This window comes from Squalius cephalus (assembly GCF_949319135.1).
Source record: "Squalius cephalus genome assembly, chromosome: 1".
NCBI classification, from domain to species: Eukaryota; Metazoa; Chordata; class Actinopteri; order Cypriniformes; family Leuciscidae; genus Squalius; species Squalius cephalus.
This window is the reverse complement of record NC_137122.1, coordinates 57,468,435-57,493,040: the sequence shown is the minus strand read 5'-3', so window position 1 is coordinate 57,493,040 and position 24,606 is coordinate 57,468,435. Positions and strand designations below refer to the sequence as shown.

Below are 24,606 nucleotides of genomic sequence, written 5' to 3'. Positions count from 1 at the left end.
GGCAATTTTGTTGGAATGGCGCTTTTCCCGAGCTTCGATGACAACTTCGCCTGATATTGCCCCAAATTTGTGAAAGATTCCGGCGTACAATGTTTAGCACAGCGCAAACACCTAACGATAAGCCAGTGGGAAGGGTTGAAGGAACCGCGTCATTAAAAATGAATTTAATCCACTGGTCCCTGATAGATAGGTCCGTTCTTGGTAGAGAAAACACATTTACATGTTGATTCTGACAGTCAACCACAGAGCAACTCACGTGTGCACTACGTTTCTGCATCTTTCGCGACTGAATATGAGGGGGAGAGGGGAAGGGCGGGCTTCCTGCTGCGGTGTCCATATGGTATATCCTGCCCCGTCTTGACGTCAAGACGGGGCAGAAATCAAAATCTCGTTTTTTAGTGCGCGTGCACGTGGGCTATTTTACAAACCCTGAGGTAAACAAACGCTTCACTTTTAAATATCGGCTTCCCGGCCAGTGTATAATCATTATGCAATCATAACATACATTGATTCTCGTGGAAAAGTGAAAATTGCAGGTTATGACTCCTTTAAGTAGCACTTGAAAAACTTCGTAGAACTACAAGTGCTCTGGAGTAATCGTACATCCCCGAGTGCATCGTAAGAAGACAGATTTATGAGGACACCTGCAGGACAACTGGCAGATTACACCTTTAACTTTATTCAAATGTAATGTGATTATAATATAAGGTTTTGATTGTACTTTATTGTACACTTTACATTTAAAGTGTACATTACATTATTACTCTTTTTTTGTTGTTGGTTAAATTAATGTATAAATTAAATAATTAAAAAGGTCAGAAAACAAAACAAAAAAATATAAATAATTGAATCTAATAATTTTAATCAAAATTAAATGAATGAACAAAAAAATAAATAAAAGAAATCCTTTAAATCTGTTAAAAATTACATCTTTGTTTCTCCTCTAAAAGGACATTAATGTAATCTTTTTGAAAGGTATCTTTTTTTTTTTTTACATTTTCAACATTTTGTCAGTGCCTCTGCTTGTAGGTGCTTTATATAGACTTGTCTTGATTGCTAATCCACAACATATGACAATTATTAGGTTAAACGTTCAGAATGCGATTCCATATAAGGTTATATTTCAGAACTTTGCGAATGGACAGCGACTCTTAAGTAGCACTTAAAGCACAGCTGTGAACGATAGTGCTAAGTGCATTTTTGTGAAACGCACGTGAAATGAACACGAACGTTCGTAAAGTCGCTCGCAGAAAATCCTCGTAAGTGCTAAGATCCATCGTTAACGGGAAACCCAGCCCAGATTGACTTTATTTCTGTCAGACGTCTATATATGTTCTATCTATATATCTATCTATGTTCTTATTAAAAGGTGACAGAGGTTTAGATGTTTTTTTTTTTTTTTTCATTTGATGTCACCATTATGGTGATCAGTGTTTGCTTTAGTTGGGCTCTTGACCCTTGACTTTTTAACATTAGTTTTTCTTTGGCTGTAATAGCTGTGTCTTTAAAATATATTTGCTAAAAAAGCTGAAAGAAAACAGGTTCATGATGAGTTTCATGAAAATCATGAAAGATCATGCTGCAATGCATGTTGGGTACCAGCATAATACAATAAAATCCTCCATGACTCCCAGCATGCATTGCAGCATGAATAAATTATGCAGCTGAGTTGTCTGGTTATTTTCTTTAATTTGTACTTTTTGCTTTTATTTTTGCTGTTGACTTTTATTGGAGTATTTTGTGATGTTCAGATTTGATGTTATATTTTTGTTGATTGTCACCATTGTTGAGATTCATTGGCTGATTATTGATGTCTGTGTGTGTATAACTGTAGCTGTAGTTCAGATTTTTTTAGTGAATGATGAGTTTATAAAATGCTTCATAACTGATTTCACAGCACTGTTTGATCTTTTGCTGTAGTTTCACAGTGTAGTAATATAAAGCTGAATTAAAACAACACATTTTTGATAAGGGATTAGACACTGACTGAGATCAGTGATCCAAACATTATGTGATGACATAATCAGCAACACCTGATCTCATTTTTGTTTACTTCTTTTCTGCCACAACATATGCGTATTAAAAACACACAGTTACAGCAGATAAAGATAAACTAATGTTAAAGTCAAGGCTCAAGAGCCCAACTAAAGCAAACACTGATCTCCATAATGGTAACGTCAAATGAAACAAAACAACATCTAAACCTCTGTTAATTCTCAATAGGAATTTCTGTAGAAGTATGAAAAAATAAATAAAGTCAATCTGGTTAGTAATAAGTGAAGAAGTAATGCTATTTTTTTGGAGTTGTTTAATCCTCCTCTGCTGGGATCTTGAGAGATTTAATGTCTTCTGTGGCTGAAGTCAGTTGTAGTTCGCTTTTTGTCTTCTTCTCGTTCCTCTGTCCTTCAGTGATTCTGCTTGTTAACATCAGGTGTTCATCACTAATGCTCAATCATCAGTTAATTAATCACTGAATTATATCATTAACTTCAACACTGTTTCAGTGTTTCTCCAGCACTCTGTATAGTGTGGACACACACGTGTTCATTTAAAACTGTAATGAAGCCTCGTTTACTGAAATCACATGAGTCTGGCATTTTGATGCATGCTACAAACTAGGGCTGGACGATTTAAATTGCGATATTGTTATGCGCATCTCGTCAGTAAAGCCGGTTCCTTGATTAGTAGTAAATCGCCATCACCTGCTTTCAGATGAAGCGGAATTTAGGGCTGAGGAGATAATTAAGTGATTAATTTAGTGATGATTGAGCATTATTGAAGACACCTGATGTTAACAAGCAGAATCACTGAAGAAGAAACTCAAAAATTGTAAGTTACCATTAAGGTGATGGGTGTTTGCTTTAGTTGGGCTCTAGACCATTATATGTTTACTTTAATATTTACTGTTGTTTGTCTGCTGTTATTGATTTATAACAGTTAAATGAACAAAGTAAAATGTTATCTTATAGTGTTGGTTATGTTTTGACATAATCATGCTGTGATCTGAAAAAGGAAGCTTATTGAGATTTAACTTGTTAGCAGCAGTTTAGTGATTCTTCAGCCTTTGATTATCAGTACTTTACTTATAATTCAAAATATTTAATAAACATTGTTCTGATCAAAAGACATTCAGATAAATTCAATTAAAACACAGACATCAATAATCAGCCTGTGAATCTCAACAATGGTGACAATAATAAAGCATGTTGCAGTGGCTGCCACCAATCACAACTCATTAATGGCTCCCATCATGCATTGCGGTATGAATAAATTATGATCTGAATTGTCTATGTAATTTACTTTTCCTAATTGAATATTCTGCTCCTCACCATTGTTGAGATGCATAGACTGAATCTTGACATCTGTGTGTGCCTAAAAGATTTATTTTTATTTTTAAACAACTTTTAAGAAATCCTTTATATTATATCAAAAATTCTGGGCATTTATGCAGATTCACTAACCAACAACATAAATCGAAGTCAGAAAGAAGAATTTTAATGAGTTCAGTGATCAAGTTCAAATGATGATTGTCATAACATAACCAACACCATCAGATCACTTTTTTCTTTGTTCAACTGGTGATTATAATTCAGAAACAACAGACAAACAAAATCTAAAGTTAATAATATATGGGTCAAGAGTCCAATTAAAGCAACCATTGATCGTCATAACGGTAACTTACAATTTGTGATTTTCTCCTTCAGTGATTCTGCTTGTTATCATCAGGTGTCTTCAATAATGTTCAATCATCACTAAATTAATCACTTAATTATCTCATTAACTTAAACACTCTTGAGTGTGGACTCATACACTCCCAGGAGTGTTAATTTAACAGTGGAGTTTTTGCTGTGTACAAAGAGCCGTAGTTAACTGACAAGCTGAGCCATATCGCATTAATTATCGCTGGCGATACGTCCGCGATATTAATGCGATATGGCTCAGCTTGTCAGTTAACTACGGCTCTTTGTAGTAAATGCCGCTCCATCTGAAAGCAGGTGATGGCGATTTACTACTAATCAAGGAACCGGCTTTACTGACGAGATGCGCATAACAATATCGCGATTTAAATCGCCCAGCCCTACTACAAACCATTGATTCGGAACAAAAGATTTGTAAAGGTTTCAGAGCTTCATGAAGCAGTGTTTTGAAATGGCCATCACTACAATTAACAGTAAATTACTGGCAACAGTGGGTTTATTTACAGGAATTTACTGTAAAAAAAAAAAAAAAAAAAAAAAAAAAGTAAAAAAGCCTGGTACTCTAACAGTGTAAAGTCAAGAAATCTGCAGATGTTTTGCGTTCTCAGAACCAACATTGAATATTTGGAGTACGTTCTTGTAACAAAACTCTGTTTTTTTCACAGGGGTTTTCTGCGGTGCGACCTTCTGTCTAATTGGCATCAGCATTTTGGAGACCATCTTTGTGAATTATCTGAAGGTTAAAGGAGCTAAGAAGAGATCAGTGGAAACTAAAGATGCTGTTACTGGACAAGATTGTAAGAGTTGACACAACATCAGATTATGAGGAACTTTTTCATGTATTTTATACCTTTACTTCACAAATTAAGGTTTATTAGTGGAATTCCATTTAAGGTTTGTTTGCTTTATAGCTTTGGTACATATAAAAAGAAAACCTAATAAAATGAATCTTTGAGTAAATTAGACTCAGTGGAAAAAAAGAGAAAATATATGCATGTTCCAGCATGCTTGTGTCTCTAAAATTGGACAACCGGTTTAGATGGATGGATGGATGGATGGGTGAATGGATGGATGAAAATAGCATTTGAAGTCTGCACTTAGCAAATGTAAAACCAAATGTAAAAAAATATGCTTTATCACATATTTGAACAAGCCACCCCAAAACCACATGTGAAATTAATTTGTTTTTCTATAATAGAGTATTAGCAAAGATTCCCCATCAAAAAATCGTATGTGAGATTATGCAGACAAAACATTTATACAGAGCTATGCTTTTTTTCTTCTCACAGATAGTGTAATAGACCAGCAGAATCCTCCAGACTCAGTTAGAGATCAGAATGAAGAGCAGTTTTGCACTCCCGACAAGATCCTCACTGAGTGCCATCAGAAGACACCTCTGTACTGGACCAGAGTGGCAAGAATCATAGATGTGACCTTCTTGGCTCTTTACATGATCACTATTATTGTGTTTCTGTGTGTGCTTTGGATGCTTTTGTGTCAATCAAAATACTTAAAATAATTAATTTGTCTGAGTAGGGTAAACTTAAGTTAAATAAATTAGTTAAATCAAATGAACTTTTATGAGTATTTAGAACTTTATTTTTCATTTGAGTTCACAGAACTCACATTAAGTAATCTGAATTGTTTAATTTAATTCAGAAAAACTTAAATGTAACTAAAACTGTGCTGGGATTATATAATGTGCTATAAGTGTTATGTTTTATGCAAGATTAATGTTAAGAGGGAAATGTTTAATGTTTTGCTAATTTAAAATAATTTCTGTTATGTTGGAATTTTTAGGGGGGTTACCATTATGGTGAAGAGTGGAGCATGAGCTTGGTTTGAGAACAAGTATATATGTATGTGACCCATGCTGACTAAGTATACATGAATATGTAAAAAAAAAAAAAGAGTTCTTGTTATTTTTACATTCTCCATTAAATAAAAATCCTCTTCAAACTAGTGATGGGCAAATGAAGCTTTGGTGAAGCACTGAACCACTTAGAATAATTGTTTTGAAAATGTGTTCATCACTCAAAGCTTCAGTAACAGCGACCTCGCCTGATGAAGTGCCAAGGCTGCATCTAAATTATCCCAGCTAGATAGTGGACAGGAGGCTGAAATAAATCTAGTGCTAATATAGTTCAAATTAAATTGCAGTTAATGGTTTGAAGCACGTATCAAAGCTTCAGTGTCAGACTGCCATCACTACTTCAAACTGAAAAAAAAAAAAGATTGATCTACACCTAACTGAAGTACATTTTGAGATCTAGTTAGTTTCCTGAATGTTCCAAAGCATAATCACTTTTCAACCAAACCTTAAAACATATGCTGATAATAACACAAAATTTGGCACACACCAAGTAAAAAACGTTTAAAGGGGAAATATGTGTTCGACTTTATTGAAAATATTTATATAAAGAATATTCAACATTGTTAATGATTTTTCTGCTAAGCAGTCAGTTTGAGAAGCATGTCATTGGTTAAAGGGATAGTTCACCCAAAAATGAAAATTAGCCCATTTTATTTCATTTTTATTTATCTCGAACAATCAGCAAAACAAAATTTTAAAACCACAAAATACAAGCCAAACAGTCAGAATTTAATAAAAATAAAAATAAAATAAAAAAACAGGATTAGTTTGAGAAGGAGCAGGTGGAAGCACATAGCTTATTTAATCCTGCCCCTTATTTCACAAAATAATATTATTACAACTTAAATAGGTATACAAATACCGCATATAATCTTTCAGGTCTTACAATAACTTACAACAATATACAACAATACCTTTAAATTACAATTCCATTCCTGAGTTTAGGTCTATTAATTTCTGTATAGGTCAAGTAATGATTTCTTTAATCTATTTTTGAATTGAATGATATTATGGCTCTGTTTGATGTTATTGTTCAACCCGTTCCATAAGGTGACCCCACAAACCAAAATACACATGCTTTTAACAGTAGTTCGCACAAGAGGTTGTTTGAACACACAATGTCCTCTTAAATGATATCCCCCGTCTCTTTCATGAAACATCTCACGTATGTTACAAGGTAAGTTATTTTCTTTAACTTTAAACATAAATTGTGCAGTTTCGAATGTAACAATGTCCATAAATTTCAACAAATGTGAATTAAAAAACAGATGATTGGTATGCTCATAATACCCGGTGTGGTTTATTATCCTAATTGCTCTTTTTTGCAATGTGCAAATTTTGTAGGTATTTATAGGTATTTCCCCAAACTTCCACACAATACAACATATATGGTAAAATAAGTGTGCAGTATAGAGTATGTAATGTATGTCGGTTCAAGATGTATCTGGTTTTGCTCTGTATACCAATACTCCTGGCCATCTTCATGCAGCACAGATATTGTATGTGTGGCTTCCAGCAGAGTTTATGGTCAAGTACAACACCCAGAAATTTATTTTCATCGACTCTTTCAATTGATTCGTTATAAATTACTATTTTAACATCTGTATTATTAGTGCGATTTCCCAAATATCATGAATTTAGTTTTGTTCAAGTTTAAGGACAACTTGTTTGAATCAAACCAGAGTTTTAATTTATTTATTTCATTAGTGACCATTTCCACGATCTGCTGTAAGTTGTTCCCACATCCAAAAATATTTGTATCATCTGCAAAAACAGTAAATTTTAGAACATTTGATAATTTACACATGTCATTTAAGCATAGGATAAACAATTTTGGGCCTAAAACTGCCCCCTGTGGAATACAACAGGAATTACTACGGCTCACTGACCTGTGATTACCCATTTGAACAAACTGACTCCTGTTTTCAATATAGTTTTTTATCCAGTTGAAGGCCACACCTCTTATGCCATACCTTTCTAATTTTTTTTTGATCAGTAGTATCAAAAGCTTTTTTCAGGTCAGTGAAAATCCCCACTGCGTAATTTTTATTTTCAATACAGTTTGTTAGTCTTCCAACTAACTCGATAAGTGCCATAGACGTTGATCTACTGCTTCTGAATCCATAGTGGCTGTCCATTAGTCAGAGGTGGGAAATCCAGGGGCCAAAGAGTAAAAGTCCTGTCATATGTTTATTCCACCCATAAACTCAGTCAGCTGATTTCACTAATTAGTTCTGTCTTCTGCTGAATTAGCAAATCCAGGTGATTGGAACAAAATACTGAGGAGGACTTTTACTTTCTGAACCTGGACTTTACACCTCTGCATAGCAATCCTTCCCTCACCTGTACGCTCTCTCCCTCTCTGCAGGTGAGGGCCGTCTCCACCATGCTGTAGTCTTGTCCCAGCATCCACGATCGGTCAATGAGCTGGACGTTGTTTCCGCCGGGACAGGCGAGGTTGTGCGCGCTCAGACCGTCTCTTTTAGCTGGCTGAGGGACTCTTCTGGAGTGATAGATGTTGAAGATCACGTCGCCTTTACACACGTCAAAGTCCCACGTGATGACGGACGATAATCCTGCGCACCATAAAGAATTCAACTGGGAATCTGGAATTTGAACTGGTGCAGCGAAATATTCAAATCAGGTCATGTGAGTGATTCCTTCAGAGTGAACACGAGTGAATCTGACTGTTTTCGGTTGAAGTCCAAAGTAGTCGATTGTCGAGTTCACGCGCATAGGTTTAGTTACCTATGATCACGCGCGTGAACTCAGCAATCGACTACTTTGGACTTCAACCGAAAACAGGATGTAAATACAGGTATGAGCGCTGGCTTAAATAACATCATTTTTTTTCCAATTCTTTCACATCTACTGCAGTCAGATTCACCCGTGTTCACTCTGAAGGAATCACTCACATGACCTGTGCACTTGTAATGACACATCAAGGATGTTAAGAGGTTAAAAGCAGGTTTAAAACTTGCCCCATTGAAGTCAACAGGGTGCAAATTTTAAAAAGAGGATAACATGGTGTAGGCAACACCGATTTTTGTTGTTGTTCTCTGTATTGACAGCACTCCAAATTGACAAAAAAATGAGCTCAATGTTAAAATTGACCGGAGTTCTCCTTTAAGGAAGTAAAAGTAAAATTTTGGAAGAAAGTCAGTAAATATGTACATATCTGCACTTTAAAGGTGATCTAAGTAACTTTTTTACCTTAACTGAACAGCTTCGGAGTCATTGGAATGGTTATATTACTTATTTTGTGTTGAATGGTGGTCGTTTCGCACCCCCCTGGTGCCCGTGAGCGGAAAATCCGCACTTGCAACTTTGAGCCGGTGGGTCGCCGGCCGCTGCGTCAGGAAGTATCGCGTGATATCAGGTCTCGCGATGTAAACAATTGCTTTACGGCCAAAAGAAATCTGCTAAAATGCTGTCATTATTGCGCTCCCTCACGCTGTTCGAACCCGAATGAAAAAGACGTTTTAAAGAATGTCCGATCTGCTTTGATGTCGTTGATCTACTAGCCTCTGGTGTCTGAGAATCGCCAACGAGTTTTTACAACAGTGTTGTCAAATATCTATTCCGAAGCTGTGGGGGGAGCTCTAGAGAGAAACCTGCGAGCAAAAAGCGAGAATACAGCGAAGAAATCCCAAAACTACTGAGCCCTGCTTTAAAACAGGGGGGAAGGGTTTCATAAAATATTGAAGCTTCCCCGGCCGCCGCCATTGATTAGCAGACCATCACCTGCTGTTAGCATTCCATTGACTCCCATTCATTTTGGCGTCACTTTGACAGCGAATAACTTTACATCTGAGGCGTTTGAAGACTCCATTTGTCCATTATTTATTTCTAAAGAAACATGAAAATGTATAAAAGGCTCCATTACCTTGTATCTTACTTTATGGCCCCGTAGAAGCAGTTTTTGTAAAAATAGGCTAACAATTGCGTCATAACCATGTGACTCTCTGTCGCACAGTAGGAAATTACCGTATGGACAGGAGGAGAAGCTCGCGGGCAATCAGGGGGACGTGGAGGCAAAATGACAAAATAATTAATCAGAATACTTAGCAAAAGTTTCTCCTGCTCCTAGCTCATGGACAGCTCATACTCACACTCTCCGTCTCTGCAAGTTTCGGAAGGGAATGATTCAGGTTTCTCTTGGCACAGCTACTAGAAGACAGACAGGTTGCTCACGTCACATCTACGTCGTCAAGCTCAGTTTGAGTCTGCGCAGTTCGCTCGACCATCAGGAAGTGAGAGCTTCTAATTGACTTCACTTGTCTCCATTGAATCCAATGGGGTCGCTGTGTCCAGTTTATATACTGTCTATGCTTTAAACAGAACTAGACTAACAGTATTTGACTTCACACTGCATGTCTTCTTATAACCAACAGATGGCACCACTTATTAACTCATTGTATATAAAAGTGAACGTTGCCCAGCTGAAGTAACCAGTAAAAGCTGTGTATTGTTGAGTGTTGAGAGAGTGTATGAGCTGTACCTCATGTAGGGCTGGGCGATATATCGCATCACATTGGTATGCGCATCTCATCAGTAAAGCCGGTTCCTTGATTAGTAGTAAATCACCTTCACCTGCTTTCAGATGGAGCGCAAAGAGCCGTAGTTAACTGACAAGCTGAGCCATATCGCATTAATATCGCGGACGTATCGCCAGCGATAATTAATGCGATATGGCTCAGCTTGTCAGTTAACTACGGCTCTTTGTACACAGCAAAAACTCCAGTGTTAAATGAACACTCCTGGGAGTGTATGAGTCCACACTCAAGAGTGTTGAAGTTAATGAGATAATTAAGTGATTAATTTAGTGATGATTGATCATTATTGAAGACACCTGATGCTAACAAGCAGAATCACTGAAGGAGAAAATCTCAAATTGTAAGTCACCGTTATGGTGATCATTGTTTGCTTTAGTTGGGCTCTTGACCCTCATATTATTAACTTTAGATTTTGTTTGGCTGCTGTATTTGAGTTATAACTAGGGCTGGGCGATTTAAATCGCGATATTGTTAAGCGCATCTCGTCAGTAAAGCCGGTTCCTTGATTAGTAGTAAATCGCCATCACCTGCTTTCAGATGGAGCGGCATTTAGGGCTGAGGAGATAATTAAGTGATTAATTTAGTGATGATTGAGCGTTATTGAAGACACCTGATGTTAACAAGCAGAATCACTGAAGAAGAAAAGCACAAATTGTAAGTTACCATTAAGGTGAAGGGTGTTTGCTTTAGTTGGGCTCTAGACCATTATATGTTTACTTTAATATTTACTGTCGTTTGTCTGTTGTTATTGATTTATAACAGTTAAATGAACAAAGTAAAATGTTATCTTATAGTGTTGGTTATGTTTTGACATAATCATGCTGTGATCTGAAAAATGAAACATATTAAGATAGTTTGGTTTAACTTGTTAGCAGCAGTTTAGTGAATCTTCAGCCTATGATTATCAGTATTTTACTTATAATTCAAAATATTTAATAAACATTGTTCTGATCAAAAAGACGTTCAGACATATTCATTTAAAACACAGACATCAATAATCAGCCTGTGAATTTCAACAATGGTGACAATAATAAAGCATGTTGCAGTGGCTGCCACCAATCACAACTCATTAATGGCTCCCATCATGCATTGCGGTATGAATAAATTAAGATCTGAATTGTCTATGTAATTTACTTTTCCTCATTGAATATTCTGCTCCTCACCATTGTTGAGATGCATAGACTGAATCTTGACATCTGTGTCTGCCTAAAAGAATGATTTTTTTTTTTAAAACAACTTTTAAGAAATCCTTTATATTATATCAAAAACTCTGGCCATTTATTCAGATTCACAGTTATGCTGTAACCAACAACATAAATCGAAGTTAGAAAGAAGGATTTTAATGAGTTCAGTGATCATGTTCAAATGATGATTGTCATAATAAAATCAACACCATCAGATCACTTTTTATTCTTTGTTCAACTGGCAGTTTTAACTCAGATACAATTGCCAAACAAAATCTAAAGTACACATAAAAGGGTCAGAGCCCAACTAAAGCAACTACCCATCACAATAATGGTAACTTACAATTTGCGATTTTCTCCTTCAGCGATTCTACTTGTTAACATCAGGTGTCTTCAATAATGTTCAATCATCACTAAATTAATCACTTAATAATCTCATTAACTTCAACACTCTTGAGTGTGGACTCATACACTCCCAGGAGTGTTCATTTAACACTGGAGTTTTTGCTGTGTACAACGAGCCGTAGTTAACCCTTTAGGCGCCAAGTTTTTTTGAAAAAATGCTGGATTTTGACATCAAAATTTCAAAAGCTTGTGGCTTAAAAGGGCTTAAATATAGAGATCTACTGTAAATTAGAAAAATGTTGGGGATGACTGAAAGTTTATATGGGGTGTAAATATACTAATCTAATTTGCATATTATGACGTCATCAGGGGGCGGCCCTCTTGAATTTCATAATATTCAGGAAATAGTAGATATTGAACTGATGTTTGAACTTATTTGCATGTTTTATTTTTATTTATCCTCATTCCAAATGATGAGAAAAGAGGAAACCAACAATAACAGGAGAAAGTACTAAATTATTACTATACTATATAGTAAAACGCATGTGAACAGTAGCCTACTTTTTGATCAGTTCATCAGTAATATTCAGGAAATAGTAGATATTGAATTGATGTTGGAATTTATTTACATAAGAGGAAACCAACAATAAAATAGGAGAAAGTACTAAATTATTACTATATTACAATACTTTAGTAGTAAAACACATGTGAACAGTAGCCTACTTTTGGATCAGTTCATCAGTAATATTCAGGAAAAAATATATATAGAGTGTTTTTTTTTTTTTTTTTTTGTCTTTTTATCCTCATTCCAAATGATCAGGAAAAGAGTACACTAAGCTTACGCCCACCCCCGCCACCCCCATCCCCGTTGGGCAAATGGTCAAAATGATCTGTTTGTGCTTCGTGAACACTCGCACCTTGCACGGCGGCACCATTGCGCGGCAAAGATGTACCGGGAGATGCGCGCGCGTGCGGCACGTTGCGCGGCAAAGATGTACCGGGAGATGCACGCGCGGCACCATTGCGCGGCAAAGATGTACTGGGAGAAGCGCGGGCGGCACCATTGCGCGGCAAAGATGTACCGGGAGAAGCGCGGGCGGCACCATTGCGCGGCAAAGATGTACCGGGAGAAGCGCGACCATTAGACGGCCGATCGTCATTTCCAAAAGGCAAATATTCCTCTTCAGAGTCAGAATCGGCGAATAACATTTGAACACATCCTCACGGACCACAGTACAAGTTTTTATTAGCCATTTTCTCTCACAAATCTCACAATTTACTCAGACGCTCTGAACTGAACTGCTTCCGCATCAATGACACGATCGCTCACTTGCTCTGCTGTTTCCTCCAACACTTTGAATAGGAACATGACGTCATTTTGGTCTTGAATCGAAGTATTACATGTCTGCCATCTAGTGGTAGGGAATTCAAATGAGATATTACACCATATTAGGATCTACAGCCTGTTTTATTAAGTATGACGTCTTGTCGCAATTTTGCGACTTTGGCGCTTAGAGGGTTAACTGACAAGCTGAGCCATATCGCATTAAATATCGCTGGCAATACGTCTGCGATATTAATGCGATATGGCTCAGCTTGTCAGTTAACTACGGCTCTTTGTAGTAAATGCCGCTCCATCTGAAAGCAGGTGATGGTGATTTACTACTAATCAAGGAACCGGCTTTACTGATGAGATGCGCATAACAATATTGCGATTTAAATCGCCCAGCCCTAGTTATAACTGACAGATGAACAAAGAAAAAAAGTGATCTAATGGTGTTGGTTATATTATGACAATCATCATTTGAACTTGATCACTGAACTCATTAAGATCCTTATTTCTGACGTAGATTTATGTTGTTGATTACAGCATAACTGTGATTCTGCATAAATATCCAGAATTTTAAATATAATACAAAAAAATTCTTAAAAGTTGTTTTATAAAAAAAAACATTCTTTTAGGCACACACAGACATCAAGATTCAGTCTATGCATCTCAACAATGGTGACGAGCAGAATATTCAATTAGGAAAAGTAAATTACATAGACAATTCAGATCATAATTTATTCATACCGCAATGCATGATGGGAGCCATTAATGAGTTGTGATTGTAAGTAAAGTTTATTTCTAAAGCGCTTTTCACAGATAAAATCACAAAGTGCTGTACACGAGAAGGTAAAACAAAACAATATAAAAAATGTATATACATATGTAAAATCACAGTGACACTAGTGAAAACCCATCAAACAAAAGCTTTCTTAAATAAACAAGTCTTCAGATCTTTTTTAAAAGAGTCAACAGAGTCTGCCAGACGCAGAGACAGGGGCAGGGCGTTCCACAGTCTGGGGGCAACAGACTGAAAAGACAGGTCCCCTCGGGTCTTATAACGAGTCTTGGGGACCATAAGCAGGTTCTGGCCAGAGGACCGAAGAGTTCGGCTAGAGGAATACGGGGTCAGAAGGTCCATGATATACTGTGGGGCCTGACTGTTTAAGGCCCTGAAAGTCAGCACTAAAATCTTAAAATCAATCCTGAATTTTACAGGGAGCCAATGGAGAACCAACAAAACGGGAGTGATATGAGACCTTCTGGGGGCACCAGTTAGAAGTCTAGCAGCAGAATTTTGAACCATCTGCAGTTTGTTCAGAGCTGACTTATTCAAGAAGGTAAAGACAGCATTGCAGTAATCAAGTCTAGTTGATATAAAAGCATGAATAATAATTTCCAGATCCTTCTTTGACAACATTTTGCGTATTTTAGAGATATTTCTAAGGTGATAGAAACAGTTTCGGACAAGCTGTTTTGAGTGTATCTCCATAGACATGGCCTGGTCAAACACAACCCCCAGGTTTCTGAGGCTGGATTTGACAGAGGAGCCAAGAGAGCCAAGGTGCTGTTTGATCAGCGGGATCTTGTGGTCTGGAGCAAAGATCAGTGTTTCAGTCTTACTTGCATTTATCTGCAAAAAGTTAGTGGCCAGCCAGTCTTTGATGGAGGACACACACTCTAAGAACAGTGACAAACGATGGAACTCAGCATCATTGAAAGAACAGATTGGTGGCAGCCACTGCAACATGCTTTATTATTGTCACCATAGTTGAGATTCACAGGCTGATTATTGATGTCTGTGTTTCTACATAAAATCATTTGAAAGTGTTTTGATCAGAACGATGTTTATTAAATATTTTGGATTATAAGGGAAGTACTGATAATCATATGCTGTAGAATCACAGAACTGCTGCTAACAAGTTAAACCAAACTATTTCAAAAAGTTACATTTTTCAGATCACAGCATGATTATGTCAAAACACAACCAACACTATCAGATCACACTTTTCTTTGTTCATTTGACTGTTACACTGTAAACCCAAATAAGTTACCAGAACTCAAAAAAATTGAGGCAATCGATTGCCTCAATTTTTTTAAGTTGATTAACCCTCTGGAGTCTGAGCTGTTTTCTGGGCCCTGGAGGTGTTCTGACATGCCCTGACATTTGTGCTTTTTTCAGTTATTTATAAACATGTTAATGGCAAAGGTGTAAATTCACTCTATATAGCACAAACAGGGCTACCAAAATATCTGATCAACATGCATGTATATGTTTGAATTTTTAAGAGAATAATGTTTATGCGTGGTTATTGGAAAAAATAAAAATGAAAGTTTCAGAAATAAGGCCACAAAACACATACTAAATATGTGGCAATAAGACTTTTGACTAAAGGATATCATCGCCTATAGTTTTTTCTTCAAAATTATGTGAAAATAGTCTTGCTTTATCGTTCACATAAAACCATACATTGATTTAAATTGATGTAAAACAGGTTTTGCTTGGAAAGCCAATATGCGAGGGGGGCGTGAACGAGGAGTGGTTTTCACCTGAATTACCACCCACTCTGCATAATGATGAGCCATTCACTCAGGTGTGACAACTGACTGAGCCACAATGCAAGGACCATTTAAGATTTTGCTTACATCTATCTTGTAAATATGTTTTGCTATTTTATTAAAAAGGTTACAATTACAACAATAATTACAATTTCAACAATATTTCAAGTGTACTCTTTCTTTGTAAAAAAAAGATTATAGGCCTACATTTTATCTATGTATTCATTACTTTGAATATAGCCAACATTGGAACAGCTAACATCTTAGTTGATGACTTTATTTTTGACAAAAATAGTAGGCTATTTTATATATAGAAATTGCTAAACAAAAGCTTATTTGACGAGGCAGTATATTCTACAGTAAAAACTGTACCCAAATCTACTAAACAAAATGTTGTCTTTCATATTTCACCTGACTGTAACGTTGTTTTCATGAAATACGCTTACACACGCTTAAAATGATGATAATTAAGTGTAAAGATAGGTATTACTGAAAATATTTGGTGTTTGGGGTGAGGATTGGGGTTGATCCATTTATAAAGTAGCTGTTTTTTATTTATTTTTCTGATGTGCACAAATAAGCGACAGGTATCATAAGATTTTCTTCTCCATGTTCCTTTTTTTCTATTATTTTATTCGTTCATGCATGTAATAATGAATGAATGAATGAATGAATGAATGAATGAATGAATGAATGAATTTATGTATGACTTGTGCAATAAATAAAAAAAAAATAAAAAAAATACGATAGGCTATTGACTCGCGATCTTCGCAGTAGGCTAGTGAACGCACCGGAGAAACGCACATTTATTAGGCTACATAGTTTTTTTGTTTTGGATGGTTTTGTTTAGAACCAGCTGTAAATGTAAATATATTTCACATTTTTTAGACATGTGAGGCGAGTAGGCTACGGTCTGGTTGATGATCTCCAGTTCAAGCACCTTATTTTGTGATTGCTAGCCTATATTTACTTTAAATCCAGGAAATTTGTTAATGAAAAAAATATTAAAATTAAGATACAATTGATACAAAACGAAATTCGTTTTAAAGAAAGGATTTGTACTTTCTGTTTTGAGGTATCTGTGAATGTTTGAAAGTCAACTGTCACGTAATATTGTTTTTTGCCAGCTGTGGTAAACAGCGCGCATCTATGCCGTTCATTCATTCATAAACAGAAACTTGAGAAGGAAAAACTTACTAGTATTCCTCAGCTCATATTCCTCGTATTCGTCATTATTCCTCACAGCGCTGCGTTGTAAACAAGTAATGTTCTGAATAAACTGGTGTTTTGGTTTTCTTGTGCTGATGATAGGGGCGTTCACAGGATTGCGTGGATAACCTCAGCCATTTGCGTTTGAATAGCGTGCGCTCTCTGTGGGCGGAGTCACATTACATTTGAATTAGCTCTAATGAGGTCGACTGGAATCGCTCTCTTTTAATACAGATTTCACAAGATGAGAATATTTGTTTTTTATATAAATTACTTCATTAAAAAGTAGAGAATTCAAGCTTCATGCCTGTGTGTCTGAATGCCTGTTTGACTGAGTATTCGCTAAGCTACAGTTCATTTTCGGACGCGTTTCAGAATGGACTACACGGACAGAGAGAAGGCAGAACTCGCTTCGTGTTTATTTTTCTTTATTTGGCAAAAAGCACAACAATTTGTTTTTATTGTGAGTATACACAAAAATAATACACATTTAACAGAATCGATTGATGTATGAAACTTGTTTTGTAAAATCAAAGTCAAAAGAGAATTTCGGGTCTCAATCAACTCATAAGGAAAAAAATCGAGCAGATCACGCCGGCGTGATCTCAGACCCCTGAGGGTTAACTTAAAAGTCACAATTTTCCCAGAACTTAAAAGGTTGGATTACTGCTACTTGTACCTTTTGATGACGGTTAAATTAAAGTGCTCATTTAGCTCAACTCAAACCATTTGAGGAAACCGATTGCCTTAAATCATTTAAGTTTATTAACTCAAACAATTTAAGCATAAAAAAAAAAAAGATTTGTGTCCAAGTAACTCAATAACTTATTGTTAAGATAACTTGGGTAAATAAAGTTAATAGTACTAAGTCCATTCAATTAATATAACTCAAATCTATGAAGTACACTGTAAACCCGATAAGTTGGCAGAACTCAAAACATTTAAGACAATCAATTCCCTCAACTTTTTTAAGTTCTGAAATTCAAAGTACATTAATTCATACAATTAACTTAAAACTTTCATGTAATCTCAATGTGAACACTTTTATTAGTATAAACTTAGCTTTTAAAAGCTAATCTGCTAACATTCTAATTTGTTAACATATTAGCAAAAGTATGTTATACAGAAGCACTTGCTGTATGAGCGCATCAATATAAAGGGATTATTTGCTCTCAAATCAAGCTGCATGCACCACTTGTCACCATGATGGTAACTATCCTACACCGTAAAAAAATCCTAATTTTACAGAAAATAACTGTGATTTTTTGACGATCATTTTCTTTCATTTTAAATTGTTCTCAAAACACTGTAAAATTACAAATAATATCTGTAAAATAAAAATTCAGCTGTTATTTTAGGTATTGTGACATTAATGACAAATTCCAGTAATTCACATTTTTTATACAGAAAATTGATTGTATTTTTCATATAGTATTTTTTTCTGTTTTCTTAAATTACATAAAAATGTATGTAAAATTACAAATATAATCTGTAATTAAACAGTAACAGAACAGTTAAATGATAAAATGGTCAAATGACTGTCAGACCCTCAAAAAACTGTAACACATCCTAAATTAAATAAACTGAAAACACTGTTATTTTACAGGTATTTCCTGAATAATCACGATCATATACCTTCATTGTAAAAAAAAAAAATCTTAAAAAAATGGTCAAATGAAAACAAAAACCATAAAATTTATGTAAAATATGCTAATTTAAATAAAGTGTAAAAAAAACTTTAAAAGAAATTTGATGTCACCATGATTGAGATCAGTGTCTGCTTTAGTTGGGCTCATGACCCTTGAGTTTTTAACTTTAGTTTTCTCTGGCTGCTTTAACTGTGTATATGATACACATTTGTTATAGCAATAAATGCAGGAGAAAATATCAGATCTTGGTCAGTTAATGGTGATGTTACAGTCATCATATGATGGTTAAATCTCTTAATATATTAGCTTAGATTATGTAATATGTAGATGGATTTTAGCTTTATACAAAGTCTATAATTAATGCCATAATTTTTCACATGACCCTTGAAATATTATGGTATCATTATTATAACAATCTGAAAAAAAAAAAAAAAATTATTCAGAAAAGGTTTTGAGCTGATTAATTTTTATTGTAGTATAGAGACATCAAGAATCAACATATAAATCTCAACAATGGTGACAACCAACAAAGCTTTTTTGTGACTTTATAGTTGTTCAGAGTTAGGGCTGGGCGATATATATCGTGAGATTGTTATGCGCATCTCGTCAGTAAAGCCGGTTCCTTGATTAGTAGTAAATCGCCTTCACCTGCTTTCAGATGGAGCGGCATTTACTACAAAGAGCCGTAGTTAACTGACAAGCTGAGCCATATCGCATTAATATCGCGGACGTATCGCCAGCGATAATTAATGCGATATGGCTCAGCTTGTCAGTTAACTACGGCTCTTTGTACACAGCAAAAACTCCAGTGTTAAATGAACACTCCTGGGAGTGTATGAGTCCACACTCAAGAGTGTTTAAGTTAATGAGATAATTAAGTGATTAATTTAGTGATGATTGAACATTATTGAAGACACCTGATGTTAACAAGCAGAATCACTGAAGGAGAAAATCACAAATTGTAAGTTACCATTTATGACGATCAATGGTTGCTTTAGTTGGACTCTTGACCCATATATTATTAACTTTAGATTTTGTTTGGCTGTTGTTTCTGAAATATAATCACCAGTTGAACGAAGAAAAAAGTGATCTGATGGTGTTGGTTATGTTATGACAATCATCATTATGAACTTGATCACTGAACTCATTAAAATCCTTCTTTCTGACTTCGATTTATGTTGTTGGTTAGTGAATCTGCATAAATGCCCAGAATTTTTGATATAATATAAAGGATTTTTATAAAGTTGTCTAAAAAAAAAAAAAATCATTCTTTTAGGCACACACAGATGTCAAGATTCAGTCTATGCATCTCAACAATGGTGAGGAGCAGAATATTCAATTAGGAAAAGTAAATTACATAGACAATTCAGATCATAATTTATTCATACCGCAATGCATGATGGGAGCCATTAATGAGTTGTGATTGGTGGCAGCCACTGCAACATGCTTTATTATTGTCACCATTGTTGAGATTCACAGGCTGATTATTGATGTCTGTGTTTGAAATGAATTTATCTGAATGTCTTTTGATCAGAACAATGTTTATTAAATATTTTGAATTATAAGTAAAGTGCTGATAATCATAGGCTGAAGAATCACTAAACTGCTGCTAACAAGTTAAACCAAACTATCTCAATAAGTTTCCTTTTTCAGATCACAGCATGATTATGTCAAAACATAACCAACACTATAAGACAACATTTTACTTTGTTCATTTAACCATTATAAATCAATAACAGCAGACAAACAACAGTAAATATTAAAGTAAACATATAATGGTCTAGAGCCCAACTAAAGCAAACACCCATCACCTTAATGGTAACTTACAATTTGTGCTTTTCTTCTTCAGCGATTCTGCTTGTTAACATCAGGTGTCTTCAATAATGCTCAATCATCACTAAATTAATCACTTAATTATCTCCTCAGCCCTAAATGCCGCTTCATCTGAAAGCAGGTGATGGTGATTTACTACTAATCAAGGAACCGGCTTTACTGACGAGATGCACATAACAATTTCGCGATTTAAATCGCCCAGCCCTACTATAAAGTCACAAAAAAGCTTTGTTGGTTGTCACCATTGTTGAGATTCATATGTTGATTCTTGATGTCTCTATACTACAATAAAAAATATTCAGCTCAAAACCTTTTCTGAATAATTTGTTTTGTTTTTTTCAGATTGTTATAATAATGATACCATAATATTTCAAGGGTCATGTGAAAAATTATGGCATTAATTATTAATTAAAGCTAAAATCCATCTACATATTATGTAATCTAAGATAATATATTAAGATATTTAACCATCATATGATAACTATAACATCATCCTTAACTGATCAAGATCTGATATTTTCTCCTACATTTATTACTATAACAAATGTGTATCATATACACAGTTAAAGCAGCCAGAGAAAACTAAAGTTAAAAACTTAAGGGTCATGAGCCCAACTAAAGCAGACACTGATCTCAATCATGGTGACATCAAATTTCTTTTAAAGTTTTTTACACTTTATTTAAATTAGCATATTTTACATAAATTTTATGGTTTTTGTTTGGCAGCCGCAGCTGCCAGTCATTTGACCATTTTTTTAAGATTTTTTTTTTTTTTACAATGAAGGTATATGATCGTGATTATTCAGGAAATACCTGTAAAATAACAGTGTTTTCAGTTTATTTAATTTAGGATGTTTTACAGTTTTTTGAGGGTCTGACAGTCATTTGACCATTTTTTATCATTTAACTGTTCTGTTACTGTTTAATTACAGATTATATTTGTAATTTTACATACATTTTTATGTAATTTTAAAAAACAGAAAAAAATACTATATGAAAAATACAATCAATTTTCTGTATAAAAAATGTGAATTACTGGAATTTGTCATTAATGTCACAATACCTAAAATAACAGCTGAATTTTTATTTTACAGATATTATTTGTAATTTTACAGTGTTTTGAGAACAATTTAAAATGAAAGAAAATGATCGTCAAAAAATCAGTTATTTTCTGTAAAATTAGGATTTTTTTACGGTGTAGGATAGTTACCATCATGGTGACAAGTGGTGCATGCAGCTTGATTTGAGAGAAAATAATCCCTTTATATTGATGCGCTCATACAGCAAGTGCTTCTGTATAACATACTTTTGCTAATATGTTAGCAAATTAGAATGTTAGCAGATTAGCTTTTAAAAGCTAAGTTTATACTAATAAAAGTGTTCACGTTGAGATTACATGAAAGTTTTAAGTTAATTGTATGAATTAATGTACTTTGAATTTCAGGACTTAAAAAATTTGAGGCAATTGATTGTTTTAAATGTTTTGAGTTCTGCCAACTTATTCGGGTTTACAGTGTACTTCATAGATTTGAGTTATATTAATTGAATGGACTTAGTACTATTAACTTTATTTACCCAAGTTATCTTAACAATAAGTTATTGAGTTACTTGGACACAAATCAATTTTTTTTTATGCTTAAATTGTTTGAGTTAATAAACTTAAATGATTTAAGGCAATCGGTTTCCTCAAATGGTTTGAGTTGAGCTAAATGAGCACTTTAATTTAACCGTCATCAAAAGGTACAAGTAGCAGTAATCCAACCTTTTAAGTTCTGGGAAAATTGTGACTTTTAAGTTAATCAACTTAAAAAAATTGAGGCAATCGATTGCCTCAATTTTTTTGAGTTCTGGTAACTTATTTGGGATTACAGTGTATAAATCAATAACAGCAGACAAGCAAAATCTAAAGTAAATGTATAAGGGTCAAGAGTCCAACTAAAGCAAACACCCATCACCATCACGGTGGCTTACAATTTGTGATTTTCTCCTTCAGTGATTCTGCTTGTTAACATCAGGTGTCTTCAATAATGCTCAATCATCACTAAATTAATCACTTAATTATCTCATTAACTTTAACACTCTTGAGTGTTAATTTAACACTCATATTTTAACACTTTAACACTCTTGAATGTGGACTCATATACACTTCCAGGAGTGTTAATTTAACACTGATGGAGTTTTTGCTGTGTAGTAAATGCCGCTCCATCTGAAAGCAGGTGAAGGTGATTTACTACGCTCGACCATCAGGAAGTGAGAGCTTCTAATTGACTTCACTTGTCTCCGTTGAATCCAATGGGGTCACTGCATCCAGTTTATATACTGTCTATGCATTAAACAGAACTAGACTAGTATTTGACTTCACACTGCATGTCTTCTTAAAACCAACAGATGGCACCACTAATTAACTCATTGTATATGAAAGTGAACGTTGCCCAGCTGAAGTAACCAGTAAAAGTTGTGTATTGTTGAGTGTTGTGAGTGTATGAGCTGTACCTCATGTGGAGATAGGGCTGGGCGATATATATCGTGAGATTGTTATGCGCATCTCGTCAGTAAAGCCAGTTCCTTGATTAGTAGTAAATCACCATCACCTGCTTTCAGATGGAGCGGCATTTAGGGCTGAGGAGATAATTAAGTGATTAATTTAGTGATGATTGAGCATTATTGAAGACACCTGATGTTAACAAGCAGAATCTCTGAAGAAGAAAATCACAAATTGTAAGTTACCATTAAGGTGATGGGTGTTTGCTTTAGTTGGGCTCTAGACCATTATATGTTTACTTTAATATTTACTGTTGTTTGTCTGCTGTTGTTGATTTATAACAGTTAAATGAACAAAGTAAAATGTTATCTTATAGTGTTGGTTATGTTTTGACATAATCATGCTGTGATCTGAAAAAGGCAACTTATTGAGATAGTTTGGTTTAACTTGTTAGCAGCAGTTTAGTGATTCTACAGCCTATGATTATCAGTACTTTACTTATAATTCTAAATATTTAATAAACATTGTTCTGATCAAAAGACATTCAGATAAATTCATTTAAAACACAGACATCAATAATCAGCCTGTGAATCTCAACAATTGTGACAATAATAAAGCATGTTGCAGTGGCTACCACCAATCACAACTCATTAATGGCTCCCATCATGCATTGCGGTATGAATAAATTATGATCTGAATTGTCTATGTAATTTACTTTTCCTAATTGAATATTCTGCTCCTCACCATTGTTGAGATGCATAGACTGAATCTTGACATCTGTGTGTGCCTAAAAGAATGATTTTTTTTTTTTAAACAACTTTTAAGAAATCCTTTATATTATATCAAAAATTCTGGGCATTTATGCAGATTCACTAACCAACAACATAAATCGAAGTCAGAAAGAAGGATTTTAATGAGTTCAGTGATCAAGTTCAAATGATGATTGTCATAACATAACCAACACCATCAGATCACTTTTTTTCTTTGTTCAACTGGTGATTATAATTCAGAAACAACAGACAAACAAAATCTAAAGTTAATAATATATGGGTCAAGAGTCCAACTAAAGCAACCATTGATCGTCATAACGGTAACTTACAATTTGTGATTTTCTCCTTCAGTGATTCTGCTTGTTAACATCAGGTGTCTTCAATAATGTTCAATCATCACTAAATTAATCACTTAATTATATCATTAACTTAAACACTCTTGAGTGTGGACTCATACACTCCCAGGAGTGTTAATTTAACACTGGAGTTTTTGCTGTGTACAAAGAGCCGTAGTTAACTGACAAGCTGAGCCATATCGCATTAATTATCGCTGGCGATACGTCCGCGATATTAATGCGATATGGCTCAGCTTGTCAGTTGACTACGGCTCTTTGTAGTAAATGCCGCTCCATCTGAAAGCAGGTGAAGGCGATTTACTACTAATCAAGGAACCGGCTTTACTGACGAGATGCGCATAACAATATCGCGATATATATCGCCCAGCCCTACGTGGAGATCCCTTCAACACACTCGCGCTCTTGTAGATGGATTCATTCCACAGTTTAACCTCCTCGCTTTCCAGATCCTCGGCCGTACGGTACAGAGACTTGGGAACCAGACCTCCCTCAGGAACATCACACTGAATTAAACATGAGAAACACAGACGTATAGATTAGATTAGAGTCATATTTTTGATCATTTCAAACATATATCACAACAGCATGGTCTTATGTCATGATGCTATTACATTATTTTACTCTAACATTCCAGGAGAAAAACAGCACATCACAATATTTCTATTTTTGTTATAAGTACTCTTTTGCTCAAGTATGCTGAAACGTAATGCCTGTTAAAGTGCCTTAGTGGAGCATCTTTTTGTCACAAACCAATGACTTTTTATA

At 35.0% G+C, this 24,606-nt stretch overlaps 1 protein-coding gene across 1 annotated transcript in view; it reads left to right on the top strand.

Moving 5' to 3' along the window:
* Positions 1–24,606, top strand: part of LOC307171758 (5-hydroxytryptamine receptor 3A-like) — a gene marked incomplete at its 3' end in the record, with an annotated part of 430,256 nt that overhangs the window by 53,427 nt on the left and 352,223 nt on the right. Inside the window, exon 8 of the mRNA XM_079893566.1 lies at positions 4,364–4,495. Coding sequence (XP_079749692.1) covers positions 4,364–4,495 — 132 coding nt within the window. The remainder of the gene's footprint in view (positions 1–4,363; positions 4,496–24,606) is intronic.